Source organism: Pseudophryne corroboree, chromosome 5 (genome assembly GCF_028390025.1).
Source record: "Pseudophryne corroboree isolate aPseCor3 chromosome 5, aPseCor3.hap2, whole genome shotgun sequence".
Taxonomy (NCBI): Eukaryota; Metazoa; Chordata; class Amphibia; order Anura; family Myobatrachidae; genus Pseudophryne; species Pseudophryne corroboree.
Genome location: NC_086448.1, coordinates 186,243,847 through 186,265,022, shown reverse-complemented (window position 1 = coordinate 186,265,022; position 21,176 = coordinate 186,243,847). Strand labels below are relative to the sequence as shown.

The 21,176-nt window shown below is 47.2% G+C and overlaps 1 protein-coding gene across 4 annotated transcripts in view; it reads left to right on the top strand.

Moving 5' to 3' along the window:
* LARP4B (La ribonucleoprotein 4B) overlaps nt 1–21,176 on the top strand; it is a 289,455-nt gene that overhangs the window by 243,797 nt on the left and 24,482 nt on the right. For all 4 annotated transcript variants that reach the window (XM_063921936.1, XM_063921933.1, XM_063921932.1 and 1 more), the window contains 2 exons: nt 6,028–6,192; nt 20,813–20,937. In XM_063921936.1, the coding sequence (XP_063778006.1) occupies nt 6,028–6,192; nt 20,813–20,937 (290 nt within the window). The remainder of the gene's footprint in view (nt 1–6,027; nt 6,193–20,812; nt 20,938–21,176) is intronic.

The window sequence follows — 21,176 nt, the reverse complement described above, 5'->3', positions numbered from 1 at the left end:
AACAGCTGGAAAATCCACCTTTTTTACCCCAAGTCACATCTCAGCAGAAAAAGACACCGTCTTTTCAGCCTCAGTCCTTTCGTTCCCATAAGGGCAAGCAGGCAAAAGGCCAGTCATATCTGCCCAGGGATAGAGGAAAGGGAAGAAGACTGCAGCAGGCAGCCCATTCCCAGGAACAGAAGCCCTCCACCGCTTTTGCCAAGTCCTCAGCATGACGCTGGGGCCGTACAAGCGGACTCAGGTGCGGTGGGGGGTCGTCTCAAGAGTTTCAGCGCGCAGTGGGCTCACTCGCAAGTGGACCCCTGGATCCTACAAGTAGTATCCCAGGGGTACAGATTGGAAATTCGAGACGTCTCCCCCTCGCAGGTTCCTGAAGTCTGCTTTACCAACGTCTCCCTCCGACAGGGAGGCAGTATTGGAAACAATTCACAAGCTGTATTCCCAGCAGGTGATAATCAAAGTACCCCTCCTACAACAAGGAAAGGGGTATTATTCCACACTATATTGTGGTACTGAAGCCAGACGGCTCGGTGAGACCTATTCTAAATCTGAAATATTTGAACACTTACATACAAAGGTTCAAATCAAGATGGAGTCACTCAGAGCAGTGATAGCGAACCAGGAAGAAGGGGACTATATGGTGTCCCTGGACATCAAGGATGCTTACCTCCATGTCCCAATTTGCCCTTCTCACCAAGGGTACCTCAGGTTCGTGGTACAAAACTGTCACTATCCGTTTCAGACGCTGCCGTTTGGATTGTCCACGGCACCCCGGGTCTTTACCAAGGTAATGGCCGAAATGATGATTCTTCTTCAAAGAAAAGGCGTCTTAATTATCCCTTACTTGGACGATCTCCTGATAAGGGCAAGGTCCAAAGAACAGTTGGAGGTCGGAGTAGCACTATCTCAAGTAGTTCTACGACAGCACGGGTGAATTCTAAATATTCCAAAATCGCAGCGGTCTCCGACGACACGTCTTCTGTTCCTAGGGATGATTCTGGACACAGTCCAGAAAAAGGTGTTTCTCCCGGAGGAGAAAGCCAGGGGGTTATCCGAGCTAGTCAGGAACCTCCTAAAACCAGGAAAAGTGTCAGTGCATCATTGCACAAGGGTCCTGGGAAAAATGGTGGCTTCTTACGAAGCGATTCCATTCGGCAGATTTCACGCAAGAACTTTTCAGTGGGATCTGCTGGAAAAATGGTCCGGATCGCATCTTCAGATGCATCAGCGGATAACCCTGTCTCCAAGGACAAGGGTGTCTCTTCTGTGGTGGCTGCAGAGTGCTCATCTACTAAAGGGCCACAGATTCGGCATTCAGGACTGGGTCCTGGTGACCACGGATGCCAGCCTGAAAGGCTGGGGAGCAGTCACACAAGGAAAAAATTTCCAGGGAGTGTGATCAAGTCTGGAGACTTCTCTCCACATAAATATACTGGAGCTAAGAGCAATTTACAATGCTCTAAGCTTAGCAAGACCTCTGCTTCAAGGTCAGCCGGTATTGATCCAGTGGGACAACATCACGGCAGTCGCCCACGTAAACAGACAGGGCGGCACAAGAAGCAGGAGGGCAATGGCAGAAACTGCAAGGATTCTTCGCTGGGCGGAAAATCATGTGATAGCACTGTCAGCAGTGTTCATTCCGGGAGTGGACAACTGGGAAGCAGACTTCCTCAGCACGACCTCCACCCGGGAGAGTGGGGACTTCATCGGGAAGTCTTCCACATGATTGTGAACCGTTGGGAAAGACCAAAGGTGGACATGATGGCGTCCCGCCTCAACAAAAAACTGGACAGGTATTGCGCCAGGTCAAGAGACCCTCAGGCAATAGCTGTGGACGTTCTGGTAACACCGTGGGTGTACCAGTCGGTGTATGTGTTCCCTCCTCTGCTTCTCATACCTAAGGTACTGAGAATTATAAGACGTAGAGGAGTAAGAACTATACTCGTGGCTCCGGATTGGCCAAGAAGGACTTGGTACCCGGAACTTCAAGAGATGCTCACAGAGGACTCATGGCCTCTGCCGCTAAGAAGGGACTTGCTTCAGCAAGTACCATGTCTGTTCCAAGACTTACCGCGGCTGCGTTTGACGGCATGGCGGTTGAACGCCGGATCCTAAGGGAAAAAGGCATTCCGGAAGAGGTCATTCCTACCCTGGTCAAAGCCAGGAAGGAGGTGACCGCACAACATTATCACCACATGTGGCGAAAATATGTTGCGTGGTGTGAGGCCAGGAAGGCCCCACGAAGAAATTTCAACTCGGTCGATTCCTGCATTTCCTGCAAACAGGAGTGTCTATGGGCCTCAAATTGGGGTCCATTAAGGTTCAAATTTCGGCCCTGTCGATTTTCTTTCAGAAAGAATTGGCTTCAGTTCCTGAAGTCCAGAAGTTTGTCAAGGGAGTACTGCATATACAACCCCCTTTTGTGCCTCCAGTGGCACTGTGGGATCTCAACGTAGTTCTGGGATTCCACAAATCACATTGGTTTAAACCGCTCAAATCTGTGGATTTGAAATATCTCACATGAAAAGTGACCATGATGTTGGCCCTGGCCTCGGCCAGGCGAGTGTCAGAATTGGCGGCTTTGTCTCACAAAAGCCCATATCTGATTGTCCATTCGGACAGGGCAGAGCTGCGGACTCGTCCCCAGTTTCTCCCTAAGGTGGTGTCAGCGTTTCACCTGAACCAGCTTATTGTGGTACCTGCGGCTACTAGGGACTTGGAGGACTCCAAGTTGCTAGATGTTGTCAGGGCCCTGAAAATATAGGTTTCCAGGACGGCTGGAGTCAGGAAAACTGACTTGCTGTTATCCTGTATGCACCCAAAAAACTGGGTGCTCTTGCTTCTAAGCAGACGATTGCTAGTTGGATGTGTAGTACAATTCAGCTTGCACATTCTGTGGCAGGCCTGCCACAGCCAAAATATGTAAATGCCCATTCCACAAGGAAGGTGGGCTCATCTTGGGCAGCTGCCCGAGGGGTCTCGGCTTTACAACTTTGCCGAGCTGCTACTTGGTCAGGGGCACACCCTGGCTGAGGAGGACCTGGAGTTCTCTCACTCGGTGCTGCAGAGTCATCCGCACTCTCCCGCCCGTTTGGGAGCTTTGGTATAATCCCCATGGTCCTGACGGAGTCCCCAGCATCCACTTAGGACGTCAGAGAAAATAAGAATTTACTTACCGATAATTCTATTTCTCGTAGTCCGTAGTGGATGCTGGGCGCCCATCCCAAGTGCGGATTGTCTGCAATACTTGTACATAGTTATTGTTACAAAAATCGGGTTATTATTGTTGTGAGCCATCTTTTCAGAGGCTCCACTGTTATCATGCTGTTAACCGGGTTCAGATCACAGGTTGTACAGTGTGATTGGTGTGGCTGGTATGAGTCTTACCCGGGATTCAAAATCCTTCCTTATTGTGTACGCTCGTCCGGGCACAGTATCCTAACTGAGGCTTGGAGGAGGGTCATAGGGGGAGGAGCCAGTGCACACCACCTGATCCTAAAGCTTTTACTTTTGTGCCCTGTCTCCTGCGGAGCCGCTAATCCCCATGGTCCTGACGGAGTCCCCAGCATCCACTACGGACTACGAGAAATAGAATTATCGGTAAGTAAATTCTTATTTTTTAAATGTGCAATAAACTAACCGTTCTGTCCACTGGTTCCTGCTGTTTCTGATGGTAATTAATTGATGGTGAGACTAAGTAGGGGTATTCAATTAGGTACAAACCTTTTTTTGGCCAATAAAAACGGCCTGTGACCGATGGTCATTATCACACTATCCAATGGTAGGCCGTTTTTATCACCTGAAAAAGAACCCGCAATCATGCGATAATACATGGGATCCAGGATAATTTCCCAGTCTCATGTGTAATTGCGGTTGCTTATTGCAGATAACTACCGCGTATCAGGACTAATTGGATAGCCCCAGCTGAATCCATTAGCTGCAGTAAATTAATGCAGCTAAATGGATACCAGCCAAAGTGGGAGGAGGAGAATACATTCTCAGCAATGTTTGTGAAGTGCGTCCAGGATGGTCAGAACACTAGAACCTTGTGGCCACCATCATAGCCAATTTTCTCTCAGGAGCTATTGAGATGCATAGGAGCATTAGTTATGTATGTTCACTGTTATTCTCAGAGATGTAATCATTTAAATATCACAGCGAACCAACACAGAAAATAGAATTCTCTCCTAGTGTGTATACCAGGCATGTCCAAACTTCGGCCCTCCAGCTGTTGAGAAACTACATATCCCAGCATGCCCTGACACAGCTTTAGCATTCTCTGACAGCAAAACTGTGTCAGGGCATGCTGGGATATGTAGTTTCACAACAGCTGGAGGGCCACAGTTTGGACATATGCCTGGTGTATACCATATCTTAAAGTCATATTCTATCTGCTGTTTCGGAGCAATTAGAGTGCACCATGCAGTGGAGTCTGCTGGTGCTTCACAAATCTGTTACATCAGTGAATGACAGAGTGCAGATTATCATTTCCTTGGACACTAGTGTTTTTATATATATATATCATATGTGTGTATGTGTGTGTGTGTGTGTGTATATATATATATATATATATATATATATGTATGTATGTGTGTGTATATGTATGTATATATATATATATATATATATATATATATATATACTCCTCACACTGGTCTATATCCTCCACAATCAGGTGGCACTCAGAGACTGGATAAATGGTGAAAACGTCCAGAAATAAAGCACTGGACTTTTCTCACCATCTATCCAGTCTCTGAGTGCCGCCTGAATGTGGAGGAGATAGAGATATATATATATATAGATATATATATATATATATATAAATGTGTGTGTGTATGTATATGCACATTATGTGGTCTCTTGTTCCTCCAGCATCACTGAGTTTTTGTGCTTAAATTATGTTTTTGGTCCCTTTTTGATGCGCTGTTTTCTCTTGTATATAGGTTAATTCCCAAAATGTAAATTAAAAAAATGAAAAGTCAGTGGTGCTGTGAGTTTTTATTTATTTATTTTTATTTATTTATTTTGTTTTTTTATACTTAATCAGAACTAATATATTAGTCACTGGTAAGCACAGCCAGCTGTATTTAGAAAACTGGTCTACTGATACAACTGAAAAAACTCTTTGTGATAATACAGGTAGTAGCATTAAATAAAAATCTAAAACTCATTTTAACAGTAACCACAGAATTGTATATCACTTTAGCTAGCATGTGGTATACGATTAATACGTAAATGCACCAACACAGATTTGACATGAATTTTAGTAAAAGTCGCACAAGTCATCCAGACAGACTCCCACACAAAGTCCATTCATAAAAATGAATCATGCAGGAAAGGTGTCTGGTAGTGGGATATATATTTGGGAAAATGCAGTTTCTTGATTACATCCCATTGTTACATGAAAGTCTGGCGCCAGACTGGGTGATATCACATATTCCCCTGATTCAAAGGATCCCCTCTCATTGCAGTTTCTCCAGTCAGCATCTCATACGTTGAGACTCTGAATTACAGGTCGTCACCCAAAATGAGCTCATTGACTTTAAGATATATAGATATAAATTTTTTATTTCACCTTTAGTGGGGAGTTCAGTTGTTTGCCCCTGCTGCCACCAGATGGCATCTAACGGAGCAATTTAATTGTTGGTCTGTTCGGGTGGGCATGCAGCCTGGGGACCACATTTCAGCTCGCAGCTTCATGAGGTGTGAGCTGAAATACGCGAAACACCGTGGTTTGGGTGATCAAACAGGACTTTGAGTGCCCTAATCAGGACTTTGAGTGCCCTAATCAGGACTTTGAATGGGTATAGTTGCTTGCGCAGCTTAACCTGGTACTAACAGTTGGAACAATTGAATAGCTCCAGTGGCGCCCATTACGCTTTGGTTCCCATAAAACATTGCGTTCCTCCTTAGTGTTGGTTACTGAAAACTTCTTGAAGCAGATAAAAGCTGCACTGATATGCAAGATACTGTAAGAGGTTGCCCTATTCATATCTTACCCAATGTATAACACATTTTCTTTTTCAGAGAGGTCAAACACAGTCTCCTCCACCTATAAAGCCTCCGTCTCCTAGCTTTGAATTGGGACTGTCTAGTTTCCCACCTTTACCTGGTGCTGCTGGCAACTTAAAACCTGAGGATTTCTTTGAGAACAGACTATCTAGCTTGGTAATAAGCACATCAAAAGATAAGGTAAATTTATGTGTAGGTGCAGCCAGAAACATGCTGCTGTTGTTCAGTTCCCTCTTACCTGCATTTTTCATATCGTTTCTGTTGCCTATACATGTTTAACACTAATTGTAGAAGTCTCTATAATATGTTTTAGAGATTTTTGAAGTCCTTGTTGCATTGAAATTTTACTGTGCTAATAAATTTCTTCAAGCTACAGTAATCCTTAACAGTCAACAAGTTAACTGGTTTGTAAATCGGTTGCGTGCAAGTTAGATAGCAAACATAATTATATAGCTGATGTGTTGATTCCCCTACGTAAATAGCCCCCACAGACTATAGTTGGTGATCGAGACCGTGACAGATTGTAAAAAGCTCTTTAGCAGAGAGCATAGAAGATGCATAACTAACAGTATTTCTCTAACGTCCTAGTGGATGCTGGGGACTCCGTAAGGACCATGGGGAATAGACGGGCTCCGCAGGAGACATGGGCACTTTAAGAAAGAATTTGGATTCTGGTGTGCTCTGGCTCCTCCCTCTATGTCCCTCCTCCAGACCTCAGTTTGAATCTGTGCCCGGACGAGCTGGGTGCTATTTAGTGAGCTCTCCTGAGCTTGCTATAAGAAAGTATTTTGTTAGGTTTTTTATTTTCAGGGAGATCTGCTGGCAATAGGCTCCCTGCATCGTGGGACTGAGGGGAGAGAAGCAGCCCTACTCACTGAAGATAGGTCCTGCTTCTTAGGCTACTGGACACCATTAGCTCCACAGGGATCGTACACAGGATCTCACCCTTTGTCGTCCGATCCCGGAGCCGCGCCGCCGTCCCCCTCGCAGAGCCGGAAGACAGAAGCCGGGTGAAAGAAGCAAGAAGACTTCGAAATCGGCGGCAGAAGACTCCAGTCTTCACTGAGGTAGCGCACAGCACTGCAGCTGTGCGCCATTGCTCCCACACTACACCCACATACTCCGGTCACTGTAGGGTGCAGGGCGCAGGGGGGGGGGGCGCCCTGGGCAGCAATTAGGACCTCTTGGCAAAAGTTACACATATATACAGTTGGGTACTGTATATATGTATGAGCCCCCGCCATAATAGTGTACAGAAACGCGGGACAGAAGCCCGCCGTCGAGGGGAGGGGGCGGGGCTTCTTCCTCAGCACTCACCAGCGCCATTTTCTCTCCACAGCTCCGCTGAGAGGAAGCTCCCCAGGCTCTCCCCTGCAGAATCACGGTAGAAGAGGGTAAAAAGAGGGGGGGCACATAAATTTGGCGCAAAAACATAATATACAGCAGCTACTGGGTTAACACTAAGTTACTGTGTGATTCCTGGGACATATAGTGCTGGGGTGTGTGCTGGCATACTCTCTCTCTGTCTCTCCAAAGGGCCTTGTGGGGGAACGGTCTTCAAAAAAGAGCATCCCCTGTGTGTTTGTCGTGTGTCGGTACGCTTGTGTCGACATGTTTGACGAGGAAGGCTATGTGGAAGCAGAGCGGGAGCAAATGAATGTGGGGTCTCCGCCGACGGCGCCGACCCCTGGATGGATATGTGGAAGGTTTTAAATGATAATGTTAATTCCTTGCATAAAAGGTTGGATAAAGCTGAAACCTTAGGACAGTCAGGGTCTCAACCCATGCCTGATCCGATGTCGCAGAGGCCGTCAGGGTCTCGGAAGCGCCCACTATCCCAAATTGTTGACACAGATACCGACATGGATTCTGACTCCAGTGTCGATTACGATGATGCAAAGTTACAGCCTAAATTGGCTAAAGCCATCCGTTATGTGATTATAGCAATTAAGGATGTGTTGCACATCACAGAGGAAACCCCAGTCCCTGACAAGAGGGTTCATATGTATGGGGAAAAAAGGCAGGAGGTGACCTTTTTCCCCCCTTCACATGAGCTAAATGAGTTATGTGAAAAGGCTTGGGAATCTCCAGATAAAAAACTGCAGAATTCCAAGAGGATGCTTATGGCGTATCCCTTCCCGCCAACGGACAGGTTACGCTGGGAATCCTCCCCTAGGGTGGACAAAGCTCTAACACGCTTATCCAAGAGGGTAGCCCTGCCGTCACAGGATACGGCCACCCTAAAAGATGCTGCGGATAGAAAGCAAGAGGGTACCCTGAAATCCATTTATACACATTCAGGTACCTTACTAAGGCCGGCAATTGCGTCGACCTGGGTGTGGAGTGCTGTAGCAGCATGGACGGATACCTTGTCTGAGGAACTTGATACCTTAGACAAGGATACTATATTAATGACCCTGGGGCATATAAAGACGCTGTCCTATATATGAGAGATGCTCAAAGAGACATTAGCCTACTGGGCTCTAGAATAAATGCAATGTCGATTTCTGCCAGAAGGGTCCTGTGGACTCGGCAATGGACAGGCGATGCCGACTCAAAAAGGCACATGGAGGTTTTACCTTACAAGGGTGAGGAACTGTTTGGGGAGGGTCTCTCGGACCTGGTCTCCACAGCTACTGCTGGAAAGTCACATTTTTTGCCATATGTTCCCTCACAACCTAAGAAAGCACCGTATTACCAAATGCAGTCCTTTCGATCACAAAAAGGCAAGAAAGTCCGAGGTGCGTCCTTTCTTGGCAGGGGCAGAGGAAGGAAGCTGCACAACACAGCTAGTTCCCAGGAACAGAAGTCCTCCCCGGCTTCCACTAAATCCACCGCATGACGCTGTGGCTCCACAGGCGGAGCTAGGCCCGGTGGGGGCGCGTCTCCGAAATTTCAGCCACAAGTGGGTTCACTCCCAGGTGGATCCCTGGGCAATAGAGATTGTGTCTCAGGGATACAAGCTGGAATTCGAAGAGATGCCCCCTCACCGATACTTCAAATCGGCCCTGCCAGCTTCCCCATTAGAGAGGAAAGTAATGTTAGCTGCAATTCACAAATTGTATCTTCAGCAGGTGGTGGTCAAGGTTCCCCTCCTTCAACAAGGGAAGGGTTATTATTCGACCATACAACAAACAAAGAGGAAGGGGGGTGCAAATCCCCACCCCCAAATTCCCTTCCGCACACTGAAAATTACCTGTAACCATCCCTGAATCTATCTGGTAATAAAATTCAGAGAATTCGTCACAAATGTTTGCAAACACATGTATAGCTGCTGGCCACTTCACGGCTTCTCTGATACAGCAGTCCTAACTCTACTTGATAGCAGTGCCCACATTATTCGACCATGTTTGTGGTACCGAAACCGGACGGTTCAGTCAGACCCATATTAAATTTAAAATCTCTGAAAATATACCTGAAAAGGTTCAAGTTCAAGATGGAATCGCTCAGAGCGGTCATTGCAAGCCTGGAAGAGGGGGATTTTATGGTGTCTCTGGACATAAAGGATGCATACCTTCATGTCCCCATTTATCCACCTCATCAAGCGTACCTCAGATTTGTGGTGCAGGATTGTCATTACCAATTTCAGACGTTGCCGTTTGGTCTCTCCACGGCACCGAGAATATTTACCAAGGTGATGGCAGAAATGATGGTACTCCTGCGGAAGCAAGGGTCACAATTATCCCATACTTGGACGATCTCCTCATAAAAGCGAGATCAAGAGAGCAGTTACTGATCAGCATAGCACGCTCTCTGGAAGTGTTAGGACAGCACGGCTGGATTCTGAATATTCCAAAGTCGCAGTTGATTCCTACGACTCGTCTGCCCTTCCTGGGCATGATTCTGGACACAGACCAGAAGAGGGTTTATCTCCCGATGGAGAAGGTTCAGGAACTCATGACACTGGTCAGAGACCTATTAAAACCAAAAAAGGTGTCGGTGCATCACTGCACACGAGTCCTGGGAAAGATGGTGGCATCATACGAGGCCATTCCCTTCGGCAGGTTCCATGCGAGGTCCTTTCAATGGGATCTCCTGGACAAGTGGTCCGGATCACATCTTCAGATGCATCGGTTAATCACCCTATCCCCCAGGGCCAGGGTGTCTCTCCTGTGGTGGCTGCAGAGTGCTCACCTTCTGGAGGGCCGCAGATTCGGCATTCAGGACTGGGTCCTGGTGACCACGGATGCAAGCCTCCGGGGGTGGGGGGCAGTCACGCAGGGAAGAAATTTCCAAGGCCTGTGGTCAAGTCAGGAGACTTGCCTTCACATCAACATCCTGGAACTAAGGGCCATATACAACGCCCTACGTCAAGCGGAGTCCCTACTTCGCGACCAACCGGTTCTGATTCAGTCAGGCAACATAACCGCAGTGGCTCATGTAAACCGCCAAGGCGGCACAAGGAGCAGAGTGGCAATGGCGGAAGCCACCAGGATTCTTCGCTGGGCGGAGAATCACGTAAGTGCACTGTCAGCAGTGTTCATCCCGGGAGTGGACAACTGGGAAGCAGACTTCCTCAGCAGACACGACCTCCACCCGGGAGAGTGGGGACTTCATCAAGAAGTCTTCACACAGATTACAAGTCGGTGGGAACTACCACAGATAGACATGATGGTGTCACACCTCAACAAAAAACTACAGAGCCATTGCGCCAGGTCAAGGGACCCTCAGGCGGTAGCTGTAGACGCCCTGGTGACACCGTGGGTGTTCCAGTCGGTCTATGTATTTCCTCCTCTTCCTCTCATACCCAAGGTACTGAGGATAATAAGAAAAAGAGGAGTAAGAACAATTCTCATTGTACCAGATTGGCCACGAAGGACTTGGTATCCAGATCTGCAAGAATTGCTCACAGAGGATCCGTGGCCTCTTCCTCTAAGACAGGACCTGTTGCAACAGGGACCCTGTCTCTTCCAAAACTTACCGCGGCTGCGTTTGACGGCATGGCGGTTGAATGCCAGATCCTAGCAGAAAAGGGTATTCCGGAGGAGGTCATTCCTACGCTGATAAAGGCTAGGAAGGACGTAGCAGCTAAACATTATCACCGGATATGGCGAAAATATGTTTCTTGGTGTGAGGCCAGCAATGCTCCCACTGAGGAGTTTCAGCTGGGCCGTTTCCTTCACTTCCTTCAGTCAGGAGTGGATTTGGGCCTGAAGTTAGGCTCAATTAAGGTCCAGATTTCGGCCCTTTCCATTTTCTTTCAAAAGGAGTTGGCTTCTCTGCCAGAAATTCAGACGTTTGTGAAAGGAGTGCTGCATATTCAGCCTCCTTTTGTGCCTCCAGTGGCACCTTGGGATCTTAACATGGTGTTGAGTTTCCTGAAATCACACTGGTTTGAACCACTTAAAACAGTGGAGTTGAAATATCTCACGTGGAAGGTGGTCATGCTATTAGCCTTGGCTTCGGCTAAGCGCGTTTCAGAATAAGCGGCTTTGTCTCCTAAATGCCCGTACCTGATTTTCCATATGGATAGAGCGGAATTGAGGACACGTCCCCAATTTCTGCCAAAAGTGGTCTCATCCTTTCATATGAACCAACCTATTGTGGTGCCTGTGGCTACTCGTGACTTGGAGGATTCCGAGTTACAAGATGTGGTAAGGGCTTTAAAAGTTTATGTAGCCAGAAAGGCTAGAGTCAGGAAAACGGAGTCACTGTTTATCCTGTATGCATCAAACAAGCTTGGTGCTCCTGCTTCAAAGCAGACTATTGCTCGCTGGATCTGTAACACGATTCAGCAGGCTCATTCTGTGGCTGGATTGCCGCAGCCAAAATCAGTGAATGCCCATTCCACTAGGAAGGTGGGCTCTTCTTGGGCGGCTGCCCTAGGGGTCTCGGCATTACAACTATGCCGAGCTGCTACTTGGTCAGGTTCAAACATGTTTGCAAGGTTCTACAAGTTTGATACCCTGGCTGAGGAAGACCTATCGTTGGCTCAATCGGTGCTGCAGAGTCATCCGCACTCTCCCGCCCGTTTGGGAGCTTTGGTATAATCCCCATGGTCCTTACGGAGTCCCCAGCATCCACTAGGACGTTAGAGAAAATAAGATTTTACTTACCGGTAAATCTATTTCTCGTAGTCCGTAGTGGATGCTGGGCGCCCGTCCCAAGTGCGGACTTCTTCTGCAATACTTGTATATAGTTATTGCTTAAATAAGGGTTATGTTATAGTTGCATCAGGGTTTATCTGATGCTCTGTTATTGTTCATACTGTTAACAGGGTAAAGTTATCACAAGTTATACGGTGTGATTGGTGTGGCTGGTATGAGTCTTACCCTGGATTCCCAAAATCCTTTCCTTGTACTGTCAGCTCTTCCGGGCACAGTTTCTTTAACTGAGGTCTGGAGGAGGGACATAGAGGGAGGAGCCAGAGCACACCAGAATACAAATTCTTTCTTAAAGTGCCCATGTCTCCTGCGGAGCCCGTCTATTCCCCATGGTCCTTACGGAGTCCCCAGCATCCACTACGGACTACGAGAAATAGATTTACCGGTAAGTAAAATCTTATTATTTCTAAGGGAAAAAAATACAGTAAACACCTAGCTCAGAGGTTCCCAAACGCGGTCCTCAAGGAACCCCAGCGGTCCTGGTTTTAAATGTATCCATGCTTGGCCACAGGTGACTTAATTAGCACCTTAGTCAATTTAACCATCTGTGCTGAGCCATGGATATACCTAAATTCTGGACTGTTAGGGTGCCTTGAGGACCGCGTTTGGGAACTGCTGACCTAGCTTCAAGCCTTTTAATGCTACTAAATATCTGAAGTTCTATCTAAGTTTATTTTTAAACTTAAGCATGTATACATGTGTCCTCATACACAGAGCCTCAATACGCCATGCTGCGTGAGAAACCTGGCACAGGTCCTGTGCAACTCTGCTTGCGCCAAGCATCTTTTATTGCATCATTTTTTTATTTATTTTTTTGCTTGGATTTGCGCCTTCATTGCAATGTAATGCAACAAAACCGCTTCATGAGAGGCCTCACTAATTAATTTGATATGCAACACTTGCACATCTTTGTGCAATTCTGTATCTGCTACAAATTACAACACAACTTGGCGTGACAATAAGCCACGGCTGCTGCATTGTGCACTTTATATACATATTCAGACTCTCACAGATGTGTCACTTATAAAATTAGTGCAGTCTCTCGAAAGCAGATTTATCACATTACGAAACAGACACGCAGGACCCAGTGCTTCAACATGGTGTAGCTGCTAAATAAGTCATCATCCCCCCCGTCCCTCCTAGTCACTTCTGCCTGTAAAAATAGTAAAATAAAATGATGGGGAATAGTTTTGCTTTTATTTTATTTTTTTTGTCAGAAAAGTTTTCCTCTGGATCTAAAGCATAGGTCTGCAAACTCTGTCCTCATTACCGCACACAGCGCATGTTTTGCAGGTAACCCAGCAGGTGCACAGGTGTATTAATTACTCAGACACATTTTAAAAGGTCCACAGCTAATTATTTCAATTGCGATTCTGTGAGGAGACCTACAAAACATGCACTGTGTGGGGTCCTGAGGACTGAGTTTGAGAACCTGTGCTCTAAAGTAATGCATTTTTTAGTACAAATTTTTATTCCGTAAAGGAAGATGTATTTTTCTTTTTTAAACTTAATTGGACAGGCATAATATATAAAAATCCATTGCATTGTTTTAGACCAAGTAAACAAAAATTTAGCAGAATAATTATTTTTCAATTTAAGTAAGTCAAGTCCCCAACCCCTTTTTAAAATAAATTCTTAGGGTTGTTTTTTTCTAATTTACATATAAACACTATTTACAACAGGTGTTGGGGTTTAGTAAACCCCGTAGACTAATCTGATAGTAAGTAATATGTTGTGTTCTTTTCCGGCTGGCATTGTAACTGCCATAATCCTTGTACTTTATACATGGCTGTGAGCATGCATTGGGCTGATGAGTATGTAAGGAAGGTTGTGACACTATTAAATTGTTCCTTTTCACTAAGCCAGCAGCCACTCAGTCACCTGCCTATGAACGCCGTTATTCTTGCACTAACACCTAGGTAAACGTGTAACAGCACAGGTTTAGATTCCCTTTTTCAGAGAGTTTGTGTTAACGGTTAATATCTGCTTATGTACTGAGGATGCTGGGGTCCATATTAGTACCATGGGGTATAGACTGGTCCACCAGGAGCCATTGGCACTTTAAGAATTTGCGAGTGTGGGCTGGCTCCTCCCTCTATGCCTTTCCTACCAGACTCAGTTTAGAAAATGTGCCCGGAGGAGCCGGTCACAGCTAGGGGAGCTCTCCAGAGTTTCTCTAGTAAAGTTTATTTTTAGGGTTTATTATTTTTGCAACAGCCTCCCTGCTTCGTGGGACTAAGGGGGGGGGGGGGGTAGTGTCCGCCCTGTGGGGTCTGAGCCACTATCTCTGCTGACAGGACACTGAGCTCCTGAGGGGATAGATCGTTCCCCGCCACAGGGGATCACTCACCCCAGCAGCATGCCGCCACCCCCTTACAGAACCAGAATATTGGTGGCGAGTGAGTCACCGACCCCCCTAGCAAACGAGGGGCTGGTGTGAAGATGGCGGCATAAGTGCGCTCCGGACGCTCAGCGGTACATAGTGCGGCGCTGTGAGGGGCACCCTGAGCCAGCGCCTACACCAGGGGTGGCCAACGAGTCAGTGACAAAGAGCCAGAAAACCTTGTTAGGTACGTTAAAGAGCCAATATCGAGCCGATGGCGCGCATGTAAAAATAGAATGTGGCCTTGTGCTTGCTAGACCACACCTCTGGTATAAAATCCATTGAAAAAGCCAGAATGACATAAAATACAATTTTTAAAGCCAAATCCATTGAAAAAGCCACTTTCACATAATAAACTTCAGCTCCCCCATGTGTCACTCCAGCCAGCTCCCCCATGTGTCACTCCTGCTAGCACCCTCCTATGTCACTCCAGCCAGCTCTCCCATGTGTCACTACTTCCAGCACCCTCCCACGTCACTCCAACCAGGACCCTCCTGTGTCTCTCCAGCCAGCTCTGCCATGTGTCACTCTAGCCCACCCTCATGTATCACTACAGCCCCCTCCATCAACTCATGCCATTGCAGCAGTCCCTAATGTGTCCTCTGTTTGCTTGTGGGTGTCTCACCTCTAGCATCTGGCTCCTTAAGTTTTCAGTCCCTGTAGGGCTGCTGCGTGTCTGGCTGGAGTGCCGCGGTTTCTGTATCCGTTGTGGTCATATGATTTAGAGTGTTGGGAGCCACATTTGAATAAAGAAAGAGCCACATGCGGCTCAAGAGCCACAGGTTGGCCACCGCTGGCCTACACCCTACACTGGTCACACAGCCTGTCGGGGTCCCGGGATCTCGGCCAGCATAAATCCTCAGGCCAGTATAATCCTATGAAGAGCGGGAAGACCGCGCCATTTTGGGGGCACAGCTTCTTCTCAGAGCGGACCCAGCAGGGTTCAGCGCCATTTTCCTGCCTGTACAACGCTGTCAGTGAAGAGCAAGTCCCTCCACATCAACTCCAGCGATCTCTCACGGTACCAGGGGGTTGTAGAAGGGGGGGGGAGGCTGCAAAACGACTGTGTAACCTATTAAGGTGCACAGTCAGCGCTGATAGGGGCTCTCCCTTTATATTAAGAGCGCTGTGTGTGGTTGACTCCAATCTCTGTCTCTCTCTTGCCATTCTTGGGGGTGAAACTCTGTCTGTACTCCCGTGTGTGTGTGGAGTGTCTGTGGTCTCCATTAAGCAATGTCCATGGACTCTGTGTCATATGCTGCAGAGGATATGTCCTCTCAGGATGATCCCATTCCATGTAATCAGGATTGCACTGGTTTAGCACAGATACCAGCAAGGGAGCCTGAGTGGTTATCTTCTATCAAATCTATGATTTCTCAGATTTCAAATAGGGTTGCACAAAATGAATCTGCAACTCAGGCTTTACAGAACTCTATGGCAGTCTGGCCCAGTTCTGGTACATCAGGGCTCCCCGCTGTTTATTCACATAAACGTGCTCTTGCACAGATCATGCAGGATAATACCGATACCAATTCTGATACTTCAGACTGTGACGGGGATGTGTTGCGGGGGGCAGCATCTCTTGCAAAAGGGGTGCAGTTGATGATAGAGGCTATTAGGGATGTGTTGAATAATGCTGATACAACACCCGAGCAGGTTGAGGAGGCTTACTTCACTGAAAATAAGAAAGCCTCGCTAACCTTCCCTGCGTCAAAGGAATTAAATGCTTTATTTGAAAAGGCTTGGGAAAACCCGGATAAAAAATTCTAGATACCCAAGAGGGTTCTGGTAGCGTTTCCTTTCCCGATAGAGGATAGGAAAAAATGGGAAAACACGCCTATTGTTGACGCGTCAGTATCCAGACTCTCAAAAAAGGTGGTTTTACCTCTTCCAGGATCTACTGCCTTGAAAGAGCCGGCTGATCGTAAAATTGATAATACGCGTAAATCCATGTACACAGCTTCTGGGGCAATTCTACGTCCCACTATTGCCAGTACTTGGATTGCCAAAGCTATAGTAAAGTGGTTAGGCACGTTACTTGAGGACTTTGATACTGTGGAGAAATGTGATGTTGAATTGTTTTTACGTAACATTCAGGATTCGGCAGGATTTCTAGTAGAATCCGTGAAAGACATGGGTTCTATGGCTGCGGAAATTGCCTCCATGTCAGCATCGGCTCGTCGGGGACTGTGGTTGCGCCATTAGTCTGCCGACGCGGAATCCAGAAGAAGTGTGGAGACCCTACCCTACACAGGTCAGGCTCTCTTTGGGGCAGCCTTAGATGCGTGGATCTACACAGCTACGGCTGGTAAGTCACCCTTTCTTCCGTCAGCTACACCTGCTCCGAAGAAACCCTTTTCCTTTTCTTCAGTTACATCACAGCCTTTTCGGTCTACCAAGCCCAGAAAGGCCAAGCCGTCCAACACCTTCTTTCGGGAAGGTCGGCCCAAGTTCAAGAAACCTACGGCTGCAGGTTCCCAGGACAGAAACCTGCTTTAGGGACACCAAAGTCTTCCGCATGACTGTGGACTGCACGCCCCGGAGGTGGGGCCGGTTGGAGTGAGACTCAGACATTTCAGTCATGTCTGGGTGTCCTCCGGCCTGGAACCCTGGGTGCAAGATATTGTGTCCCAGGGGTACAGGCTGGAATTTCAAAATCTCCCTCCACCAATTTTTCAGATTAGGCTTGCCAGCTCTGCTGGCAGACAGGACTGTCCTGCAAGAAGCCGTCCAGAAGTTGGTGGAGGCACAGGTCATTGTGCCAGTACCCCCTCGTATGCAAGGCAAAGGTTACTATTCGAACCTTTTCATGTTACCGAACCCATTCTCAACTTAAAATCACTAAACCCCTTTCTGAGGGAGTTCAAGTTCAAAATGAAGTCTCTAAGGGCAGTGATATCAGGTCTGGAGGAGGGGGGGAATTCCTAGTATCCCTGGATATCAAGGATGATTCTCCTCTGCAGATGGGGGGGTGAACATAATTCCGTATCTGGATGATCTGCTGATAAAGGCATCGTCCAAGGAGAAGATGTTACGGTCCATAGCACTCACGACCCAGCTTCTCAGGGAACATGGTTGGATCCTGAATCTTCCAAAATCACATTTGGAACAAACCAGGAGGTTGTCCTTTCTGGGAATGATCCTCGATCCGGAGGTGCAGAGGGTGTTTCTCCCAGAGGAAAAGGCGTTGGTGATTCAAACGATGGTCTGGGATGTCCTGAAGCCAGCCTGGGTGTCAGTTCATCAGTGCATTCGCCTTCTGGGGAAGATGGTGGCCTCTTACGAGGCTGTACAATACGAGAGGTTTCATGCTCTGTCCTTCCAACTGGATCTCCTGGACAAGTGGTCGGTATCCCATCTACACATGCACCAGAGAATACGTCTGTCGCCAAAGGCCAGGATTTCACTCCTCTGGTGGCTGCAATTACCTCACCTTCTGGAGGTTGGGGATTCAGGACTGGATCTTTCTGGGGCGCATTCACTCAAAGGGTAACCTTCCAAGGAATGTGGTCAAGTCTGGAAGCCGGCCTGCCAATAAACATTCTGGGTCTAAGAGCCATCTACAACGGTTTTCTCTAAGCGGCCCATCTTCTGAGAAATTAGGCTATTCAAGTGCAGTCGGACAATGTGACTTACATAAACCGACAGAGCAGAACAAAGAGCAGAGCTGCAATGGCAGAGGTAACGAGAGTCATCCTCTGGGCAGAAAAGCATGCGTTGGCGCTGTTGGCAATCTTCATTCCGGGAATAGACAACTGGGGAGCGGACTTCCTCAGCAGACATGATCTCCTTCCAGGGGAGTGGGGTCTCCATCCGGAGGTGTTCAAGGAGGTAACAGATCTTTGGGGCGTACCTCAGATCGACATGATGGCCTCTCGTCTCAACAAGAAGCTTCGGCGGTATTGTTCTAGGTCGAGGGACCCGCAAGCAGTGGTGGTGGACGCCCTAATGACTCCGTGGGTGTTCCAGTCGGTGTACGTGTTTCCTCCACTTCCACTCATCCCAAGAGTTCTAAAGCTCATAAGGAGAACAAGGGTTCAAGCGATCCTCATTGCTCCAGACTGGCCAAGAAGGACTTGGTACGCGGATCTACTGCATTCGCCTATCAAGACTTACCAAGGCTACGTTTGACGGCATGGAGGTTGAACGCGTGATACTAGCTCGGAAGGGCATTCCGAACAAGGTTATTCCTACCCTGATACAGGCTAAGAAAGAAGTAACGTCTAAACATTACCATCGAAATTGGAAAAAATATGTATCTTGGTGTGAGTCCAAGAAATTTCCTGCGGTGGAGTTGCAACTGGGACGGTTTCTCCTCTTCCTACAAGCCGGTGTTGAATATGGGCCTGAGGTTGGGATCTGTGAAGGTCCAGATTTCGGCCCTATCCATTTTCTTTCAGAAACAATTGGCTGCCCTCCCTGAGGTTTAGATCTTTTTGAAGGGAGTTCTGCACATCCAACCTCCCTTTGTACCGCCTTGGGACCATAACGTGGTATTGCAGTTTCTCCAATCGGACTTGTTCGAGCCTCTACAGGAGGTTGAGGTCAAATTTCTTACATGGAAGGCTGTCACGTTGTTGGCCTTAGCTTCTGCTAGACGTGTGTCGGAGTTGGGGGCTTTGTCCTGTAAAAGGCCATACTCTATCTTCCACGAAGATAGAGCTGAGCTCCGGACACGTCCGCAATTTCTTCCGAAGGTTGTGTCAGCATTTCATATCAACCAATCTATTGTGGTGCCAGTGGCTGCTGACTCTTTAATTTCATCGAAGTCCTTGGATGTTGTAAGGGCTCTGAAAATGTATGTGAAGAGGACTGCTCGTCACATAAAATCAAACTGTTTGTCCTGTATGATCCCAAGAAAATTGGGTGTCCTGCTTCTAGGCAGACGATCTCTCGCTGGATCAGGTCCACTATCCAGCATGCGTATTCTGCAGCAGGATTGCCGTGTCCTACGTCTGTCAAGGCCCACTCTACTCGTAATGTGGGGTCTTCCTGGGCGGCTGCCTGGGGTGTCTCGGCGTTACAACTTTGCCGAGCTGCAACTTGGTCTGGGTTGGACACATTTGCAAAGCTCTACAAGTTCGATACTTTAGCCTCTGATGATCTGAAAGTCAGTAAATCAGTTCTGCAGGAGCCTCCGCAATCTCCCGCCTGTTCTGGGAGCTTTCGTACATCCCCATGGTACTAATGTGGACCCCAGCATCCTCTAGGACGTAAAAAAAATAGGATTTTGGTTACGTACTGGTAAATCCTTTTCTCGTAGTCCGTAGAGGATGCTGGGCGCCCGCACAGCGCTTCGTTTTCCTGCTATCGTTATTGGGTTCAGTACAACTTCGTTTTAGTTGAGTGCTGCATTGTTTCTTGGTAAGTAATGTTTCAGCGGTTGCTGAGTTTTCAAGCTAAGTTAGCTTGATGTGCCTTGTATGCGTGAGCTGGTATGAATCTCTCCACTATCTGTGTTAAATCCTCCTCTCGAAGATGTCCGTCTCCTTGGGCACAGTTTCTAGACTGAGTCTGGTAGGAGGGGCATAGAGGGAGGAGCCAGCCCACACTCTCAAACTCTTAAAGTGCCAATGGCTCCTGGTGGACCCGTCTATACCCCATGGTACTAATGTGGACCCCAGCATCCTCTACGGACTACGAGAAAAGGATTTACTGGTAGGTAACCAAAATCCTATTTTTACTGTATCACAAATAACTCTGATCAAGCATAGATAAACACATGCCAGCTGTACTAAGCCTTGAAAAGTAATAAATTGCACAGTGATAAAGTACCAACCAACCAGCTTCTAACTGTCATTTTTCAAACACAGCCTGTGACATGGAGGAGCTGATTGACTGGTACTTTATCACCGTGAAATTTACAGCTTTTTTCGGTTTAGTGCATCTCCCCCTAAAACGTTTCCATTTAAAATGTAATTATCTGACCATTCAGACACAGAGTAAGATGTAACATACAAAGTCTTTGGGCTTCGTCTATACCCCAGTGCAGACCCCATGCTTTCTTTTACATGGTACCTTCTTTTAATTTGATCAAAATCATGATGTCCTGTCACACCAAATTCCTGTCGTGGTAGACTCTGTAAACAATAGCTCCAGTTCACAAATGATATGATCTTTCTTTATACTAAACCAATAGGCCAAACATGAAATTTAACTTTCTCTCCTAAACCATTGCAGTTAATAAGTAATCCTGCAGCACTACGGAAACTATCAGGTTGTCTCAAAAGCTTGTTATAGGCATTTTGTAATGTCCATGTATGTCTTTATTTTCTACTGAGTCCTCCACTTTGTTTGTCTTGTGTTTTTATAGAACATCAATGTGGATGCAAGTACAAACACTGTCCCCCCTGGAATCCCTCGGGAGCCGTTATTGCCAGTCCCACCTGCACTACCAGTGACTTACCAGAGCCCTCCTTCCCCATCGCATTCTCCAGAGTAAGTGTGCTTATATTTCCTTTATGCAAAAAGTGACTGATTAGCTTATCATAGTGCAAGCAGCCATAGAATGAATGAAACATGTCACTGCTCCCCTTATTATGCTTTAGCTTCACAGGTAAAGACCTTTGAGTTGTAATCACTATTCAGAGTCATGCATAGCCAGAGTTTTGTACCTAGCTCCACCAAATTTGGCTTGCTGGTTTGACCAGGATTAGGTTTTTGCCTATGTTTGAACT